Here is a 17,159-nt window from a genome sequence, read left to right on the forward strand (position 1 = left end):
TCCTGCTATTGAGTGTTTACTTACAGCTTGTCTTTATACAGCTGCCAGTGCTCTTAGCCTCTATTGTGTTCGCATTTTGCACTTCTTGGCTTCCTCTTCTTGTGGTTTTTCAATAGATGAACTTATAGTAGCCCTTTGACCATACGTCGATTATACAGTAGGCCCTCCATATCCACCAGTTCCGCATCCACAGATTCAACCAACCACGGATCGAAAATATTCGGAAAAAAAAAATTCCAGAGAGTTTCAAAAAGGAAAACTTAGGGCTTCCCTGGTGGCGCAGTGGTTGAGAGTCCGCCTGCTGATGCAGGGGACACGGGTTCGTGCCCCGGTCTGGGAAGATCCCACATGCCGCGGAGCAGCTAGGCCCGTGAGCCATGGCCGCTGAGCCTGCGCGTCTGGAGCCTGTGCTCAATGGGAGAGGCCACAATAGTGAGAGGCCCGCATACTGCACACAAAAAAAAGAAAACTTAAATTTGCCTTGGAAGGCAACTGTTTGCATAGCATTTATAGTTGTATTTACAAATATGTGTGATCTCACCCTCCTCCTATTCCTTCACACAAGCAACATCTTCTTGGGTATTAACCATGTTACCAGGAGGATGTCAAGCCCTTCTTTTCGTTTTGCTATTGTGGGTAACATAGAGGTCCATGACTCTTCAAACTCTGGCCACACTCTGTCTCATATTCAAGTTGATTTGCATGGTCTTCTGAGGTTCTGCTGAACCTAAGACAAATCTTTTTCTACTTCCTTTACCAGATTTCTGGTCTTTGAGCAGGAGAATTTTGTTTAAGGCATCTGTTTAAGCATAGTTGAGATCAGGCATATCAAGAAACTGTTAAACTGATCCATTCTCATCTCAAGAGTCAGTACTATTAAAAAAATGTGTGTGTGTGTGTGTGTGTGTGCGTGTGCGCGCGCACATGAGTACAGGTTTTCTGACCCCACAACTTTTCTTGTATTTCATTCCCAGCCTTTTGTGTTTCCTTTGTGTATATGTATTTATGTCATTAATACTATGGTATGTGTACAGTTTTGTTTTTAGCTTTTTAAAAATTCAATGCTATTACATAAAAATTACCCCTCATTATTAAACATTCTTCTAAAACAATTATCCTCAGTGGGAGCAAGGGTATAGAAAAAAACAGGTCTCCCACCCCCTTCCTTCCCCTTTCTGAGAATCACATCTGCATTGAGCTCTCTTATTGTTAAGAATGTGTTTCTCCGCCATGTTGGAATTCATAACCTCTGTTTTGAAATAATCATCTTTAGTGTTAAATAGCTGTATCATAAATCATCTAGCTATTTCTTGGGATTGAACATATAGCTATTTCTTGGGATTGACATATTTATAATATCTCATTATTATAAATAAAGCTGGAATGAACATTCTTATTCATCAGTATTTGTCCACAAATTTTATCATTTCCAAAGCCTTAAAATCTTTAGAAATGCAATTATTGGATCAACATATTTGGATACTTTTCAGATTCTTTAATCATGTTGCCATGTAATTCCCAAAATGTTTGTACTGAATTATGCTTTTATCATCAGTGAATGAGTGTCTGTCTTGCTGTTCTCTAGGCAGTATTGAATATTGCTATTTAAAAATATCTTTGCCAATCTGATAAGCCAAAATGGTACCTCATTACTGCTTCAATTTGCATTTCTTTGATTACTAGTAACTCAGAACCATATTTTAGGAGACCATTTTTTCTTGTTTTGACACAGCCTCAACTCGAGTTCGTCTTGAATTGCAACTGTCAAGATAAATTGTTGAAATTAAGAGCTGTAGTCCTCGGATGTAATAACCTCATCCAGAATATGTAACACTGAAAGCTGCCTAATTAGAAGTGGCAGAATTCTAACTCATAACTGCATATTTTTAAACTTTTTTATTATGGATTTTTAAAACATTCAAGAGAAGAGAGAATAATGGAGGGAATTCCTGTGTAAGCAGTTATCAGCTTGACAGTTATCAGCATTCTACATTTCATGTTTCATCTGTCTTCCCAATTTTTGGGGGGTGGGGAAGCATTGGAATATTTCAAATCAGATAAATAGTATCATTTTATCTGCAAATACTTGTGTATTTAACGCATAAGGACATATTAAAAATGGAATGCCTCCTCCCAGCACTTTGCGTATATTTTTAAATTTTCTAATAGGATTTTTATATTGAAGTGTAGTTGATTTATTTTTTATATATATTTATATATATATATATATATATATATATAATTTTTTTGCGGTATGCAGGCCTCTCACTGTTGTGGCCTCTCCCGTTGCGGAGCACAGGCTCCGGACGTGCAGGCTCAGCGGCCATGGCTCATGGGCCTAGCTGCTCCGTGGCATGTGGGATCTTCCCGGACCGGGGCACGAACCCATGTCCCTTGCATCGGCAGGCAGACTCTCAACCACTGCGCCACCAGGGAAGCCCCTACAATATTTTTTAGTTTTACAGTAGAGTCATTCAGTATGTTTGTAGATTATACTCCGTTATAAGTTATTACAAGATAATGGCTATAATTGTTTGTGCTATACAATGTATCCTTGTTGCTTATCTATTTTATATGTAGTAGTTTATATCTTTTAATCCCATACTCCTAATTTATCCCTCCCCCTCCCCTTTCCCCTTTCGTAACCATAAGTTTGTTTTCTATGTCTGTGAGTCTGCTTCTGTTTTGTAAATAAATTGATTTGTATTACATTTTCTGATTCCACATGTAATTGATATCATATATTTGTCTTTCTTTGTCTGACTTACTTCACTTAGTATGATAATCTCTAGGTCCATCCATGTTGCTGCAAATGGCAGTATTTCATTCTTTTTTATGGCTGAGTAATATTCCATTTTATGGATTCCATCCATTCAATAAGATGGATACCACATCTTCTTTATCCATTCGTCTATCGATGGACATTTAGGTTGCTACCATGTCTTGGCTATTGTGAATACTGCTACTATGAACATTGGTGTGCATGTATCTTTTCGAATTAGAGTTTTCATCTTTCCCAGATATATGCCCAGGAGTGGGATGCTGGATCATATGGTAACTCTATTTTTAGTTTTTAAAGGAAACTCCATACTGTTCTCTACAGTGGCTGCACCACGTTACATTCCCATCAACAGTGTGGAAGGGTTCCCTTTTCTCCACACCCTCTTTAGCATTTAATATTTGTAGACTTTCTGATGATCGCCATTCTGACCAGCATGAGGTGATACCTCATTGTAGTTTTGATTTTCATTTTGGTTTGTTTCTGGTTTCTTTTGCTGTGCAAAAGCTTATAAGTTATTTTTTTTTTAAGCCCCTCATTTTCTGTCTTCCTCCTTATGTTGTTAATTTCACAGATTATGTTTTATACATTGCATGCCCATTAACATAGATTTATAATTATTGTTTTAGGTATATGTGTTTTAAATCACATAGGAACAAAAAAAGGAATTAGAAACCAAAAATAGAACAATACTGGCTTTCACATTTACATATTTAGTTATCTTTATCACAGTTCTTTACTCATGGTTTCAGGTTGCTGTCTGGTGTCCTTTCACGTCATCCTGAAGCATTCCCTTTAGCATTTCTTCTGTGGCAGTTCTGCTAATGATGAACTCCCTGAGCTTTTGTTTATCTGGAAATGACTTTATTTATTTATTGCTGCATTGGGTCTTTGTTGCTGCGTGTGGGCTTTCTCTAGTTGCAGCGAGCGGGGGCTACTCTTCGTTGCGGTGCGCAGGCTTCGCATTGTGGTGGCTTCTCTTGTTGTGGAGCGCGGGCTTCAGTAGTTGTAGCATGTGGGCTCAGTAGTTGTGGCTTGCGGGCTCTAGAGCGCAGGATCAGTAGTTGTGGCGCACTGGCTTAGCTGCTCCGCAGCATGTGGGATCTTCCCCAACCAGGGCTCGAACCCATGTCCCCTGCATTGGCAGGTGGATTCTTAACCACTGTGCCACCAGGGAAGTCCCTCTCCTTTATTTTTGAAGTATAGTTTTACCAGATGTAGAATTCTTCGTTGATAGTTTTTTTCTTTCAGCAATTTAAATATGTCATCCCACTGTCTCCTGACTGTTATGGTTGATGGTGAGAAATAGGCTCTGATCTTATCAAGGATCCCTGTACATGACAAGTCACTTCTCTTTTGCTGCTTTCAAGATTCTCTCTGTCTTTTGACAGTTTGATTATAATATATCTCAGTGTGCATCTCTTTGAGTTTATCCTACTTGAAGTTCGTTGTGCTTCTTCAATGTGTAGACTCATGTTTTTCATCAAATTTTGGAAGTTTTGGCCATTTTGTTTTCAAATATTATTTTTTGCCATTTTCTCTCTCCTTTCCTGAGATTTTCGTAATGAACATGTTGAACGTTTCATGGTGTTCTACAGGTCTTTAAAGAGAAATGTAAATAATAAACCTACAACCCTTCTCTTACTTCTCATCCTCAGAAGTAAGCACTATTAATGGCTTGATGTGTTTCCTTCTATGATTTCTTTTCCTGTTGGGTTGGATTTTCTTCACTGAGTCTTATAACATTGTCTTTGCCCTCTTTCTTTGATCTACATTTTCAGTTATTCATTACAGTTTGATTTGGTTGGTTACTTAGTTAATTTATTTTGGAAGTGATTCTATAATAATTTTCCTGCTTGTCTTCTTTGATTATAAAGAATACTTCATTTGGCTGCATCATGAATTATATCTTTGAATTTATTTTCTAATTCTTTGCTTATTTGACATATCAGATTGACACATTTTGTTTTGTCTCCCACGAACAGTAAAAAATTTAGTTAAGTAAAGCCATTTTAAGAATAAGTATGCTTTCTAAGAACTTTGAAAGATTCATTGCCCAATTTCTAGTAGAGGCAATATATATTCCTTTGCTTTTAGAAACAATGGTCGTCAGTGAGGGATTGTTTCAATTTTAAGGTTTTTTTGTTTGTTTTAAAGAGTTTAGAATTAATTTTTTGACAAGCATGATATGACTCGGTCAGCATTCAATTTGTTTTTTTGTTTTTTAATTGGGATATAGTTGCTTTACAGTGTTGTGTTAGTTTCTGCTGTACAGCAAAGTGAATCAGCCATATGTATACACATATCCCCTCCTTTTTGGATTTCCTTCCCTTTGAGGAGCCAGGCAGGAGTGGTGGAGTCTTACCTTGCTGGTTTCCTGGTTCCTTTCCTCTTGTGGTATTAACCATTGTTGCTAATTTCTTTTCTGACTTTGGTTTTGTTCATTTACTAGAATAAAATGTAGATTATACAACAGTCGGTACGTTGGTTGCTTGTTCACTGCTGTATCTCTAGCATCTAGTATTATACCTGGTGTACAGTGGGACCTGGTGACTGTTGGTTGAACTGATATCTGTGTGAACAAATGAATGTGTGTAACTGCTGCTGGTGGTGGTGATGATGGTAGCTAAAATTTATTCATAGTTTTCTATCTTCCAGGCTGTGTTCTAAGTTCTTTATTTGTTTTAGTTCTTTTAATTTTACAGCAATACTATGAGATATAGATACTGTTACTCTTCCTGTTTTACAGAGGCACAGAGAGCATGCCTGAGCTCACACAGCTGACTCCAGAGCCCAGTAGCTTAATTGCTACTATGTACTCTTTTCCTCATCTTATACTTTTTTCCTCTTTTCTCTCCTCCTTCCTAACTACTCAGACTTTTTCTACTTTGTACTTAATCCTTTTTTCCCTCACTTCCCTTTGATAAGCATTTAACATTTACCTTTGGAATTTTGACCTCAATTTTCACTCCATGTATTGGATTGGCCAAAAAGTTCGTTCAGGTTCTTCCGTACCACCCCGAAAGAACTTTTTGGCCAACCCAATATTTTCAGTCCGTGTACTGCTTCCCTCTAAGAAACAAACATAAGTTAAAACCCAAATTTAAACTCTGTCACAGAGATCTGGTCTGAATTCTAGAGGTTAACGTCTAGGTTTCTTGCTGCACAGCCTAGCTGCACATTGATTGTGATGTTACTTTCAGATCCACCCCTCCCTCCCATTTTATTGTGTTTGTTACTACCACTGGGGGAAAAAAGTCCTAGACTCTCAAATTAAACAGAAAATACATGAAATTATAACATGCCAGCTACTTGACACTTTTTTACAAATCTCATTGTGACATTTTACAAGTCACATTGTAGCCTGAACAGAAAGTAGCTAAACTTTTTGCCTGAATTGGATACTTTGATCTTCATTTTTGTATTCTGTAGTATTACACGAACCCTGTCCCTACTAGATAATATGCCACATTCAGAAAATCCTGCAGTAATAACTGACCAGAACCTATGCAAATTAAAATTACTAAGTAAATCCCCAAACTGGGGAAAAAAATAGGTTTTATTCAAATTAAATTACTACAATACAATCCAGTTTCTACTCCAATTTTTTCTTTCTTTTTTTTTAATCTAAAAGAAGGATAAAATAAAGTGTTAAGTATGTCCTTTGCAAAGGAAATTCCAGCTCTCGCCTCTCAAGCAACATCTGTACTCAGTTTTTGTTTTAATTTGATCTAACTGGAGTATAACACAACTTTCTTCTATAGACTTTAGGAACTGCTTTAACTAATTTTAAACAGACTTTAAAGTCTCCAAAACCATCCTGTCGAGCAGGCTCCCTACAGACACAGTGAAACCCAGAATGTGAATTTCATAATTTGAAATAAAATCTAATGACATTTCTTTTTTAGTAACCCCATAGTGCTTTTCGTTGTCCTTAACAATCTGAACATTAGTAGGCTATAGATAAAAGGTAAATGTACTAAAATTAGTTATATCTGTTGATCAAAAGATATGAAGAAATCAGAAAGGAAAGCCATCAAGTGGATGAAAATATTTCTAATACAATTATAACAGCATTCTTACAGCCAGAATACATAAAGAATTTGAAAAACCCAGTAGTAAAAAGACAGCTATCCCAATAAAGAAATATTAAAAACATTTGAACAAGTACTTCACAAAAGAAGAGATCAGAATGGCCAAAAACATACTCAACTTCATCAGTAAACGGGCAAATACAAAATAGGACAGTGCAGGAATGGCTAAAGTTTAAAAGACTAACAACAAGTGTTGGTGAAGAAGAGAAGCAGCTGGAACTCTGATCCAGTGCAGGTGGAAGTATGGTGAAATGACTTTGGAAACCAATTTAGCAGTATCTGCACATCCTGTGATCCAGCATTTCCACTCTTAGGAACATTCAAGAAACATCCATTGGGAGTCAGGTACAGTAACAGTCATAGCAATGCTATTTTGTAAGAGACCCAAACTGGGGAAAAAAACCAACGAACCAACAACTTTCACTAATGTAAGTATTTTCATATACTGGAGTACTAAACAGCAGCAAAAATATATCTGAAGCTAAAGTCACCATCAAACTCAGTGAAAGAATTTCAGTGAAAGAAGCCAGACATAGAAGAATATGTCATAATAGCATTTCATAAAATTCCCTAAAGCAGGAAGAACTAAACTCTAGTGTTATGAGAGAGACCAGCATTTTATAATAACTAAAAACTGGAAATAATCTAGATGTCTATCAATGGGGGAACGGTTGAATAAATTATTGTATATTTATATAATGGAATATTAGATAACGAAGAAAATGAACAAATCTCAGCATGCAGCAACGTGGATGAACGTTATAAACACAGTGTTGTATGACAGAAGCAAGATGCAAAAAAGTCTATGGTTCCATGTATATAAATTTCAAACACAGGCAAAAACCTAAACTTTAATGTTGAAGTCAGGATATTAGATAGCTTTGGGGTAAAGGCAATGGATGGTGACTGCGTGATGAATATTTTCTTTGTGTTAATCCCTTGGGCTGTCCATTCGTGTTTTATGTATGTTTCTCTTTGTATGATTTCTTTCACAATTTGAAAAGGTTAAGCAACAAGAGAGAGAGTCTGCCTTGGATTCATTCTGCTTGGGTTCATATCCCAGCTTTGCTGCTTTCCAACTGTGTAACTTTGGGAAATTCACTTAGCAGCACTAGGCCTCTATTTCGTATCTGTAATGTGAAGCTAATAAACCTATTTTGTAAGATTTGTTGCAAAGATGAGACAAATATTGGAATCTTTGCTAAGATGTTAAACACAACAACAGCTGGCACATAGTAAGGGCTGACTCATTGCTAACTCTTGCTATTGTTATTGTTGGTATCATTGCCAGTTTATTTGTTGAAAGGAATTTTAAACTCCCGTTGGAATTACATTATATTTAGAAATCTATCATGGCTGTCCATGTAGGCTAGTTTTTTATGGTCTCAGAAATATTTACTTTTTTCACTCTCCATGTTATTTCATAAATAATCATCAAGTATTTTATAGATATATTTTAGAGTTGAAGTAGAATTTTCTTTGCCTTGCATTTTGTAGTTGTACATATAAGTATATATGTACCATACATATGGCATATAATAGCTAATACTTAGTATGACTTACTGCTGCCAACATGGTTCTAAGCGTTATGTAGATGGACACTTTTAATCCTGTGTAAACTCCCATTTTGCACAGATAGAAACTGAGACAGAGTTAAAGATGGCTAGTATGTGGTCTGGGATTCAGTCTGGGCTCAGAGTCCACATTTACCGCACTGCTCTATGCTAGGAAAGCTGCTCATTTTTCTATTTTTATTTGGTAACTGACCAATTGTACTTAATCTGATTTTCTTAGGTTGATTTTCTTAGGTTTCCAAGAAGCCAGCTATATCATTTGCAAGTAATTGTTTTTTGTATACTATCCACTTATTCTTTTTTTTTTTTTTTTTTTTTTTTTTGCGTTACGCGGGCCTCTCACTGTCGTGGCCTCTCCCATTGTGGAGCCCAGGCTCTGGACGCGCAGGCTCAGCGGCCATGGCTCACGGGCCCAGCCGCTCTGCGGCACGTGGGATCCTCCCGGACCGGGGCGCAAACCCGTGTCCCCTGCATTGGCAGGCGGACTCCCAACCACTGCGCCACCAAGGAAGCCCTATCCACTTATTCTTGTTCTTGCCTTATTGCTTTGATTTTAACTTTCAGGGAAGTGTTTATAAAAATAATAGAGTGGACATTCTGCTGTTATTCTGATTAAATAGAAATGCCTCTATTTTTTACATCTCTAAGAATGACATGGACTATTGACTGGAGAGTGTTTTCTTTATGTTAAGGATGTGTTTTTTAATTTTTGAGTTTACCAAATGGTTTTTCAGTTGTTCATTCTGTTTTAAAATCAGGGATGGGCTTTAAATGATACGAAATGTCTTTGTGTGTCTATAAGGTGATTGTATAACTTTTCTGTGTTGACCTATTGACGTGATGAATTGTATTAATATATAGTCTAATATTGAATCATCTTTGCATTTCTAGAATTTTTAACATAATGCTGAATTTCATTTGCTAAAATTTCTGTAAGATTTTTGCATATATAAGTACAAGTGAGATTGGCCTGCACTTCTCTACCATTTTTGTTAGGTTTTGGCATTGGGTGAATTCTAGCTATGTGAAGGGAATCTGGAAGATTTCTTTTTGTGCATTATACACTGCATTTTAAAAATAAGTTTTGAGTACATTTTCTGATATGGCTGCCTAATACTGTTCATCCCTAGGTTATCTTCAGACATGAGCAAAAGTAGAGAGATTGGCATTCTTTTTTTCTTTTCTTTTCTTTTTTTTTTTTTTTGCGGTACGCGGGCCTCTCACTGTTGTGGCCTCTCCCGTTGCGGAGCACAGGCTCCGGATGCGCAGGCTCAGCGGCCATGGCTCACGGGCCTAGCTGCTCCACGGCATGTGGGATCTTCCCAGACCGGGGCATGAACCCTCGTCCCATGCATCGGCAGGCAGACTCTCAACCACTGCGCCACCAGGGAAGCCCGACATTTTTTTAAATTGAAGTATAGTTGATGTACAATATTATATGTTTCAGGTGTACAGTATAGTGATTCACAAATTTTAAAGGTTATACTCCATTTATAGTTATTATAAAATATTGGCTATATTTCCTGTGTTGTACAATATATCCTTGTAGCTTATTTTATATATAATAGTTTATACTTCTTAATCCCCTACCCCTATCTTGCGTCTCCCCCCTCCCCTCTCCCCATTGGTAACTACTAATTTGTTCTTTATATCTGAGTCTCTTTTTTGTTATATTCACTAGTTTGTTGTAATTTTTATATTCCACATATAAGTGATATCATAAAGTATTTGTCTTTCTCTGTCTGACTTATTTCACTTAGCATAATGCCCTCCAAGTCCAACCATGTTGTTGCAAATGGCAAAATTTCATTCTTTTTTATGGCTGAGTAGTATTCCATTGTGTGTATATGTGTGTGTGTGTGTGTGTGTGTGTGTGTGTGTGTGTGTGTGTGTGTGTGTGTGTGTATATATATACACACACACACCACATTTTTATCCGTTCATCTGTTGGTGGACTTTAGGTTGCTTTCATATCTTGGCGATTGTAAATAATGCTGCTGTGAACACTGGGGTGCATGTAGAGAGAGATTGGTATCATTTTGTTCACGTCTTACTTCACTTTGTTTTTCTCTTGCGTATTTTGAGCCTTACTACTTAAAGCATGGTTTGAGGTTTAGCAGCATGGATACTACCCAGGAACTTGCTACAGATGGATGTAATCATGTGTACATAACTACACGTGTCACATCATCTTTGCCATATTCTATTGGTTAAAGGCAAGTTACAGGTTCTGCCCCCACTCTTTTTGTAGATTTTAAACTATCATTAATCACGTTGTTTTGAGATGTTTGAATAAGTCTTTGAACTTTTAGTAATTTGTCTAGGGTCCTGGAAGGGAGCTACAAAGTCAAAGGTATAAAGCTTTTAAAGGCTTGCATGACTGTTGTCTAATGGCTTTTCAGAAGATCAATACCTCTTTTGTTACATGGTAAACAAATAGCAACATTGACAGTTCATCAATGTGCCTTTTCTGCCAAGTAGAGATCATTAAATAATGAGGAAGCAGGAAAGAGGACAAGAGTGATTAGAAATCCTTACTGTAAATAACTTTGAGCAATTGATACCTGAAAGCCTGAAGGTTATGTGAATTAATTTTCACCAATCTAAACTGTTGGGTCAATTTACTATTTCTAACTAAATGGAATTCAGGGTATTTGTTAAGAACCTTTTGGGTGTCTTATCTAGTGTTTGATACTGTAAGTGAGAGAAGAAAAATATACCAATGTCTGTGCCTTTATAAGGCTTCTGGGAGTCTTATGACATTGTTTACGTTTTTTTCATCTTTCTACAAAATGCAACTTCAATAAATAGAAGTTCATGCCAGGTTTCACCTATGGGTTTAAGAAATTTGAAAATCTTCCTAGGTGATAAAAACAAAGTTGTGTTTTCCTCTGTTTTAGCAACAACGTACTGTCTATAGGCTGACTCTGGTGAAAGCATGGAACGTGGATGAACTCCAGGCCTATGCCAAGCTGGTGTCCCTGGGGAACCCTGACTTCATCGAGGTGAAGGTAAGCCCCTGCCGGCTAGTGTTGGGCACGTTCTCATTCTGCTTTGTTGGCCACGGTGCAATTACAATCTTCTAAAATTCTGCAGGAGGTCCCGGATGTTTTATTTATTCAGTCAGAAATATTAATCAAGATTCCTGGCACTGTTCTAGGTATTGGGGATAAGAGCAGTAAAGACTAAGCATTTGCTCTCACATATAAAAAGCTTATATTTTAGTGAGAGGTAGACCGTCAACAGAAAATGAATGTAGTGCTCACTACATAGTAACTTTAATATGCTGAGAAATAAAATACTGTTATAGTGAGTAATTGGTTGGCTTTCAACTACACTTTTACTATGGAAAACTTCAAATATATACAGAAGTAGAGAGACTGATGTAATGAACCCCATCCATCCATTACCAGCTTCAAAAATTACTAGCTCGTGTTTCAGCTGTACTCCTACCCATTTTCCTGCCCTTACCTGTGAAGCAAATCCCCACGTTATACCATTCATCCATAACTGTTTTAGTATGTATTTCTAAAAGATATGCACTCACTTTAAACACTTATTCAGAATACTGTTCTTACTAAACAGTTCTAACAATAATCTCATATATTGGAACATATAAGGTTTCAACTTGACCAGTTATTTTAACAGTATTTTTTAAAATTGAAGTAGAGTTAATATACAATATTGTGTTAGTTTCAGGTATACAGTGAAGTAATTCAGTTTTTTATATATATATATATATATATTTATTTATTTACACACACACACACACACACACACACATATATATATATATATATATATATAGTTTTTCAGGTTATTTTCCATTATAGGTTATTATAAGATGTTGAATACAGTTCCCTATGCTATATAGTAAATCCTTGTTGTTTATTTTATGTACAGTAGTGTTTATCTGTTAATCCAATACTCCTGATTTATTCTTCCCTTCCTCTCTTTCCCCTTTGGTAACTGTAAGTTTGTTTTCTATGTCTGTGAGTCTGTTTCTATTTTGTATGTAGATTCATTTGTACTCATTTTTAGATTCGTCACATAAATGATATCATATAATATTTCCCTTTCTCTTTCTGACTTAATTCACTTAGTATGATAATCTCTAGGTCCATCCATGTTACTGCAAATGGTAATATTTCATTATTTTTTATGGCTGAGTAATATTCCATTGTGTATATATACCACATCTTCTTAAACCAATTGTCTAAAGTATTTTTTAATCTGGATCCAAATAAGGGTCAGAATTGGATTATTTCTCTCTTAAATTTCTTTTAATCTATTAGTTCCTCTTCCATGTGTTTTTTTTCCCCCTTGTAATTTATTTTGTTGGAAAAAATGGATCATTTATCCTGGTTAGTTCCCCATATTTATATTTTAGATTTTGGTGATTGCATGTTGCTCTGCCCCTTAGATTTCCCGTGGATTGTTAGTTAGATCAAAATAAGATTGATCAGATTTGTGTGTGTGTGTGTGTGTGTGTATGTTTGCATTTCAAGATTATTTCATTGGTCGTAGTGTATGCTTCCAGCAGGAGCCATCTAATGTCTGGTTGTCACTGTCATGTTTTTGCCAGTGTTTCTTTGGGTTAGATACCTGTACGTGGATTGATGTGTCAGAGGGTAAATGCATATGCTGTTTTACTAGATATTGTGGTTGGCTGCTTTAGATTTCAAAAACAGGAAGGCTTTTCTGAGGAGATGACTCTTTTAAAAACTGATAACTGAATAGTAAGAAGCAGCACAACATGCAAAGGCTTGGGGTCAGAGCATTCTGGGCAGATGGCACAGCTGGTCCACAGAGCTCCTACATGATCTCCGTGGGGTAGTTGGAGTTGGCTGTGGTACAAGATGAATCAGAGTGGTGGGCTGGGGCCAGATTTTGTAAGGCCTTTCATGCATGGATAAGAGAATCAGATTTTATACTAAGTTTAACGATAGGCTTTTTTTTAAAACTAGGTGTGCTAGGAAGGGGTTTTAAACTGGAGAGTGATACGATCCGATTTATGATTTTGAAAGATCACCCTGCCATTGCCATGAGTGGATTATAGAGGGCAGTAGTAGAAGTAGGTAGACCGGTAACAAAACTTTTGCCAAGCAAGAGATGTGATGGCGTGGGGAAGGTCATTGGAGAGGACTGGGTGCACTTGTGATTTATTTTGGGAGTAGATCCAACAGAATTTGTTGTTAGATGACATGTAGGGTATGAAAGAACAAAAAGAATCAAGAATAGCACCTGGGTTTTTGACTTAAGCAATCGTGTGGATGTGGAACAGTTTGCTGAGATGGAAAAGACCAGTGGAGAAGGGAGGCAAATTTAGGGAGTAATTGCATGAGTTCTATGTTGACCTTAATACTTTGAGATAGCTTTTAAATAATCCAAGTGTAGGTTCAAAGTGTAGGTTCAAAGAAGCCACAGGTTCTATAAGCCTGGCGTTCTGGGGATAAGACAGGCCTGGCAGTAATGATTTAGAAGTCATCAGCTATAGAGTTTTCAGAGGCAGACAGCTTTCTTGGATAACTAAGAATACACAGAATGAGAGAAAGTGACCAGACAATTAACCCAGTCTCTCAAAGCTCCACTCTTCAGTTTATGTTTATGAAGCTGGATGCACTCTGTCACATCAGAGCATGTTTCAGCTTTACAGCCGTTTTTTAGTAAGTTCAGCATTCTGCATTACGTTCCTCTGGAGGGATGGGGAGGTGAGAGGAGCAGAGGAAATATTGCTGAGTGTGTAGCAGCCTCTAGTGAGGTCAAGACACTTTTCTTTTAAAATTGCTCTTAATTTCAAAAGGCTACTCTTGGCAAGAACTCTAATGATGCAGAGAGACAAGCTACACTTTAAATATACGCATCGGCTTAAGGAAACCTTGCCAACATCAGAGATTAGTGGTGTTTTAATTTATGGTTTAGCTATTAAAGAACGCTGCTTCAAATTATGCTGCAGTAAAACCTCTATTATTAACTTGGCTGGATCGCACTGTCACCTTTTTTTCTCCTTCTTTCTTTGCAGTCATGTTTCCTATAATGAAGAAGATATTTTGTAATCTGAAAAGAATCAACCAAATTTTAAAGAAAGATGGCTACTTTGTAAACAGTGTAATTCTCTGATGGGCATTTTGTAGTCGGACAAACTATTAACTAGGAAACAGATGAAGCCTTCTACTTATAGCTGAGATGTTATAATGACATAGTTTCTCTCAAACAAGATTTCCATTTTACTATTTTATCCCTGCATTTAACAAATATTTCTGAGCTGTCTTCATGTGCCAGGCCTCGTCAAAGCATCATAGGTACAAATCTTTTTTCTAAATTTGGATCTGCTGTTTGGGAAATGGATGTCTTATTGAACAAGGCAAAATCTACAGAAGTAAAATGAACTACTTTGAGAGATTTTTTTAATTGAAAAATCTTGGAGAAGTGTGTAACCTAATCACAATTTTAAATGTCTTATTTAAATTATAAAATATAAGGTAATAGACAACAGTTTGTGTGTATCGGGGAAAGCATGGGACGATCAGTTGGCTCTGGTAGGAGACCTGTAATATCAAGTACCTGGGGCTTTGAGGATCACATGGTTTATTAAATTCATCTCTCATTTGTCCAGCAAGTTAATGAAGTATCTTTCTCTTAAACTGAAGTAGGAAAAGGGATGTTTACAGAAAATAGTACACTATTAAGAAACAAAATGAGTTATAGGATAATTATTACTTGATCAAATTTTAACAGTATATGTTTGGATACATTTATATAAGAAAAGTATGGAAGGATACATATCAAATCATTAACAGTGTACGATTTGGGAGAAGGGGAAGGAAAGGCTTGTTTTACTTTTCATATTTCTGTGTTGTGTAAATTGTTGCAGTGAGCATGCATTACTTTTATAATTCAGATGATTGAAATGAAATCAGTAAATGGAGAAGGCATGCTTTCCTGTTCAGTAGGGTTAAACTATTTAATGTCTGAAAAGGCAGCTTTTTGTTGTTGTTGTCTTATTAATCAAAGTAAAATTTTCTAAAATGGAAGCGTTTTAAAAATAATAGTAATAAAGCCTCTGCAAAAAACATTTGGTAAGAGCTAGCAAGATGGCAGCCTAAGATGACCTCAGATTCCTCCAGAAGCAAACACTTAGAAGTAAATGCTACGGTAAACATACTTTTGAGAGAATAGTCAGTCTGTCAGGTCTGTAAGGGCATTCCTTAGGGGCTGTAAAAAGGGAGATTGCCTGGTGGTACTCTGCAGCTCCAGTAGAGACAGGATGTGGCAGAAGACTAGGCCCTTTCACCTTTAGTGAAAGGACGAATTAGGAAAAAATTCATCCTGACACAGAGTGGTACTTGGAGGCTTATGCCTTACCTATGCTTTTGGTAAAAAGAAAAAGTCTCCCAGGGCCTAACCCTGAAATGGGGTTGGTGTTAAAATTTAATAGTACCTCAAGGTCGCATAAATGCCCTGAAGATGTGAAATTGATAATACAAAGTGACCCTGGGCTAGTGAAATACCTGAGGCTCTCGGATCCATTTATATCCTTTTCCTGGATTTCCTGGATGTGTGTGTGTGTATGTGGAGGGTTCAGGGCGGGTCTCTCATAGTCTCAGGTGGGGAAGTTGTGTAAGCTTTGATACATTCCTAAAATGTATTCATTTAGCCTGCGACAGGTTACTTATCCTCCTTGAGCCTAAATTTCCTCAGTATTAAAATTAGAATACTAATATCAATTTAATGGACTTGTTTTGAGAATTCAAGGGGGTAACATATGCCTGGGTTCAGTAAATGTTTAGATCCCTTTCCATCAAGCACATTATTTAAAAATGAATCAATAGAAGCTGTTTCTCTATTATATTGATTTTCTCTTTTCTTTTACTGCTAGTCTTGTAAAATATTTCTCTGTTCCATTCCCTGTAAATTAACATGTATTTTAGCTTCATTAGGCTTAAGTAGACCTATATTTGCTAGCCTGGGAAGCTTAACCATCGTTATTTGCTTACTTGTTTGTGAAAATGTGTTTCGTGTTGTAAACATCTGCCTTATTGAAAAGCTTTCACAACACAATCCATCTGTAAATGAAATACCGTCTTTGTATTCTCTGCCTAGCACTGCACCTTGAGAAGAGTAAGTGCTCAGTAATTATTTGTTGTCAAATGATTTAAAACTCTCTTCGCATTAGCACCATGACTGTCTACAGAACTCAATCCTTGCAGAATGCATCTTGCAAAACAAATGTCAGCATAGTCTCAGTCTCTTTCTGCACACAAATGTAGGGAGTATTACCGGTTGTTCATGTATGTAGCAATACCTAACCAGTGATTATCAGTTGGTTCATAATCATTGAAGTGTAGAAAAATCTTGAAAAATATGAATTAAATTTTGTATTAGATCAGAAAAGAGTTCTGGAGTTTAATGTCAGAGGAACATGTGACTTGCTCTTTAGAACAGATTAGTTGGGGGTACAGAGAAGAATAGGGTGTGGCCCCCACCCTCTAAGAGCTCAGGATTTAGACACATCAAAGTTATGCCAGTTATCTGAGAAGAGAGATGCACAGGGTATGATGAGATTGGGATTAGATGGGATTGGAGTTCCTGGCCGAAGATCAAAGAGAGGGTGGAGAATTTAGCCAGGGAAAGACTGGGTGTGGAGTGGGGCAGTCCAGTCAGAAGGCCTCAGGTGCTAGGCTGAGAAACGTGGGCTGGTCTTTTGGTGGG

At 36.9% G+C, this 17,159-nt stretch overlaps 1 protein-coding gene across 5 annotated transcripts in view; it reads left to right on the forward strand.

Moving 5' to 3' along the window:
* LOC307198930 (S-adenosyl-L-methionine-dependent tRNA 4-demethylwyosine synthase TYW1) overlaps positions 1-17,159 on the forward strand; it is a 286,923-nt gene that overhangs the window by 113,906 nt on the left and 155,858 nt on the right. For all 5 annotated transcript variants that reach the window (XM_079946281.1, XM_079946282.1, XM_079946280.1 and 2 more), the window contains one exon: positions 11,348-11,458. In XM_079946281.1, coding sequence (XP_079802407.1) covers positions 11,348-11,458 — 111 coding nt within the window. The remainder of the gene's footprint in view (positions 1-11,347; positions 11,459-17,159) is intronic.

The sequence above is a fragment of the Stenella coeruleoalba genome (genome assembly GCF_951394435.1).
Source record: "Stenella coeruleoalba genome assembly, chromosome: 15".
In the NCBI taxonomy this organism is placed as follows: Eukaryota; Metazoa; Chordata; class Mammalia; order Artiodactyla; family Delphinidae; genus Stenella; species Stenella coeruleoalba.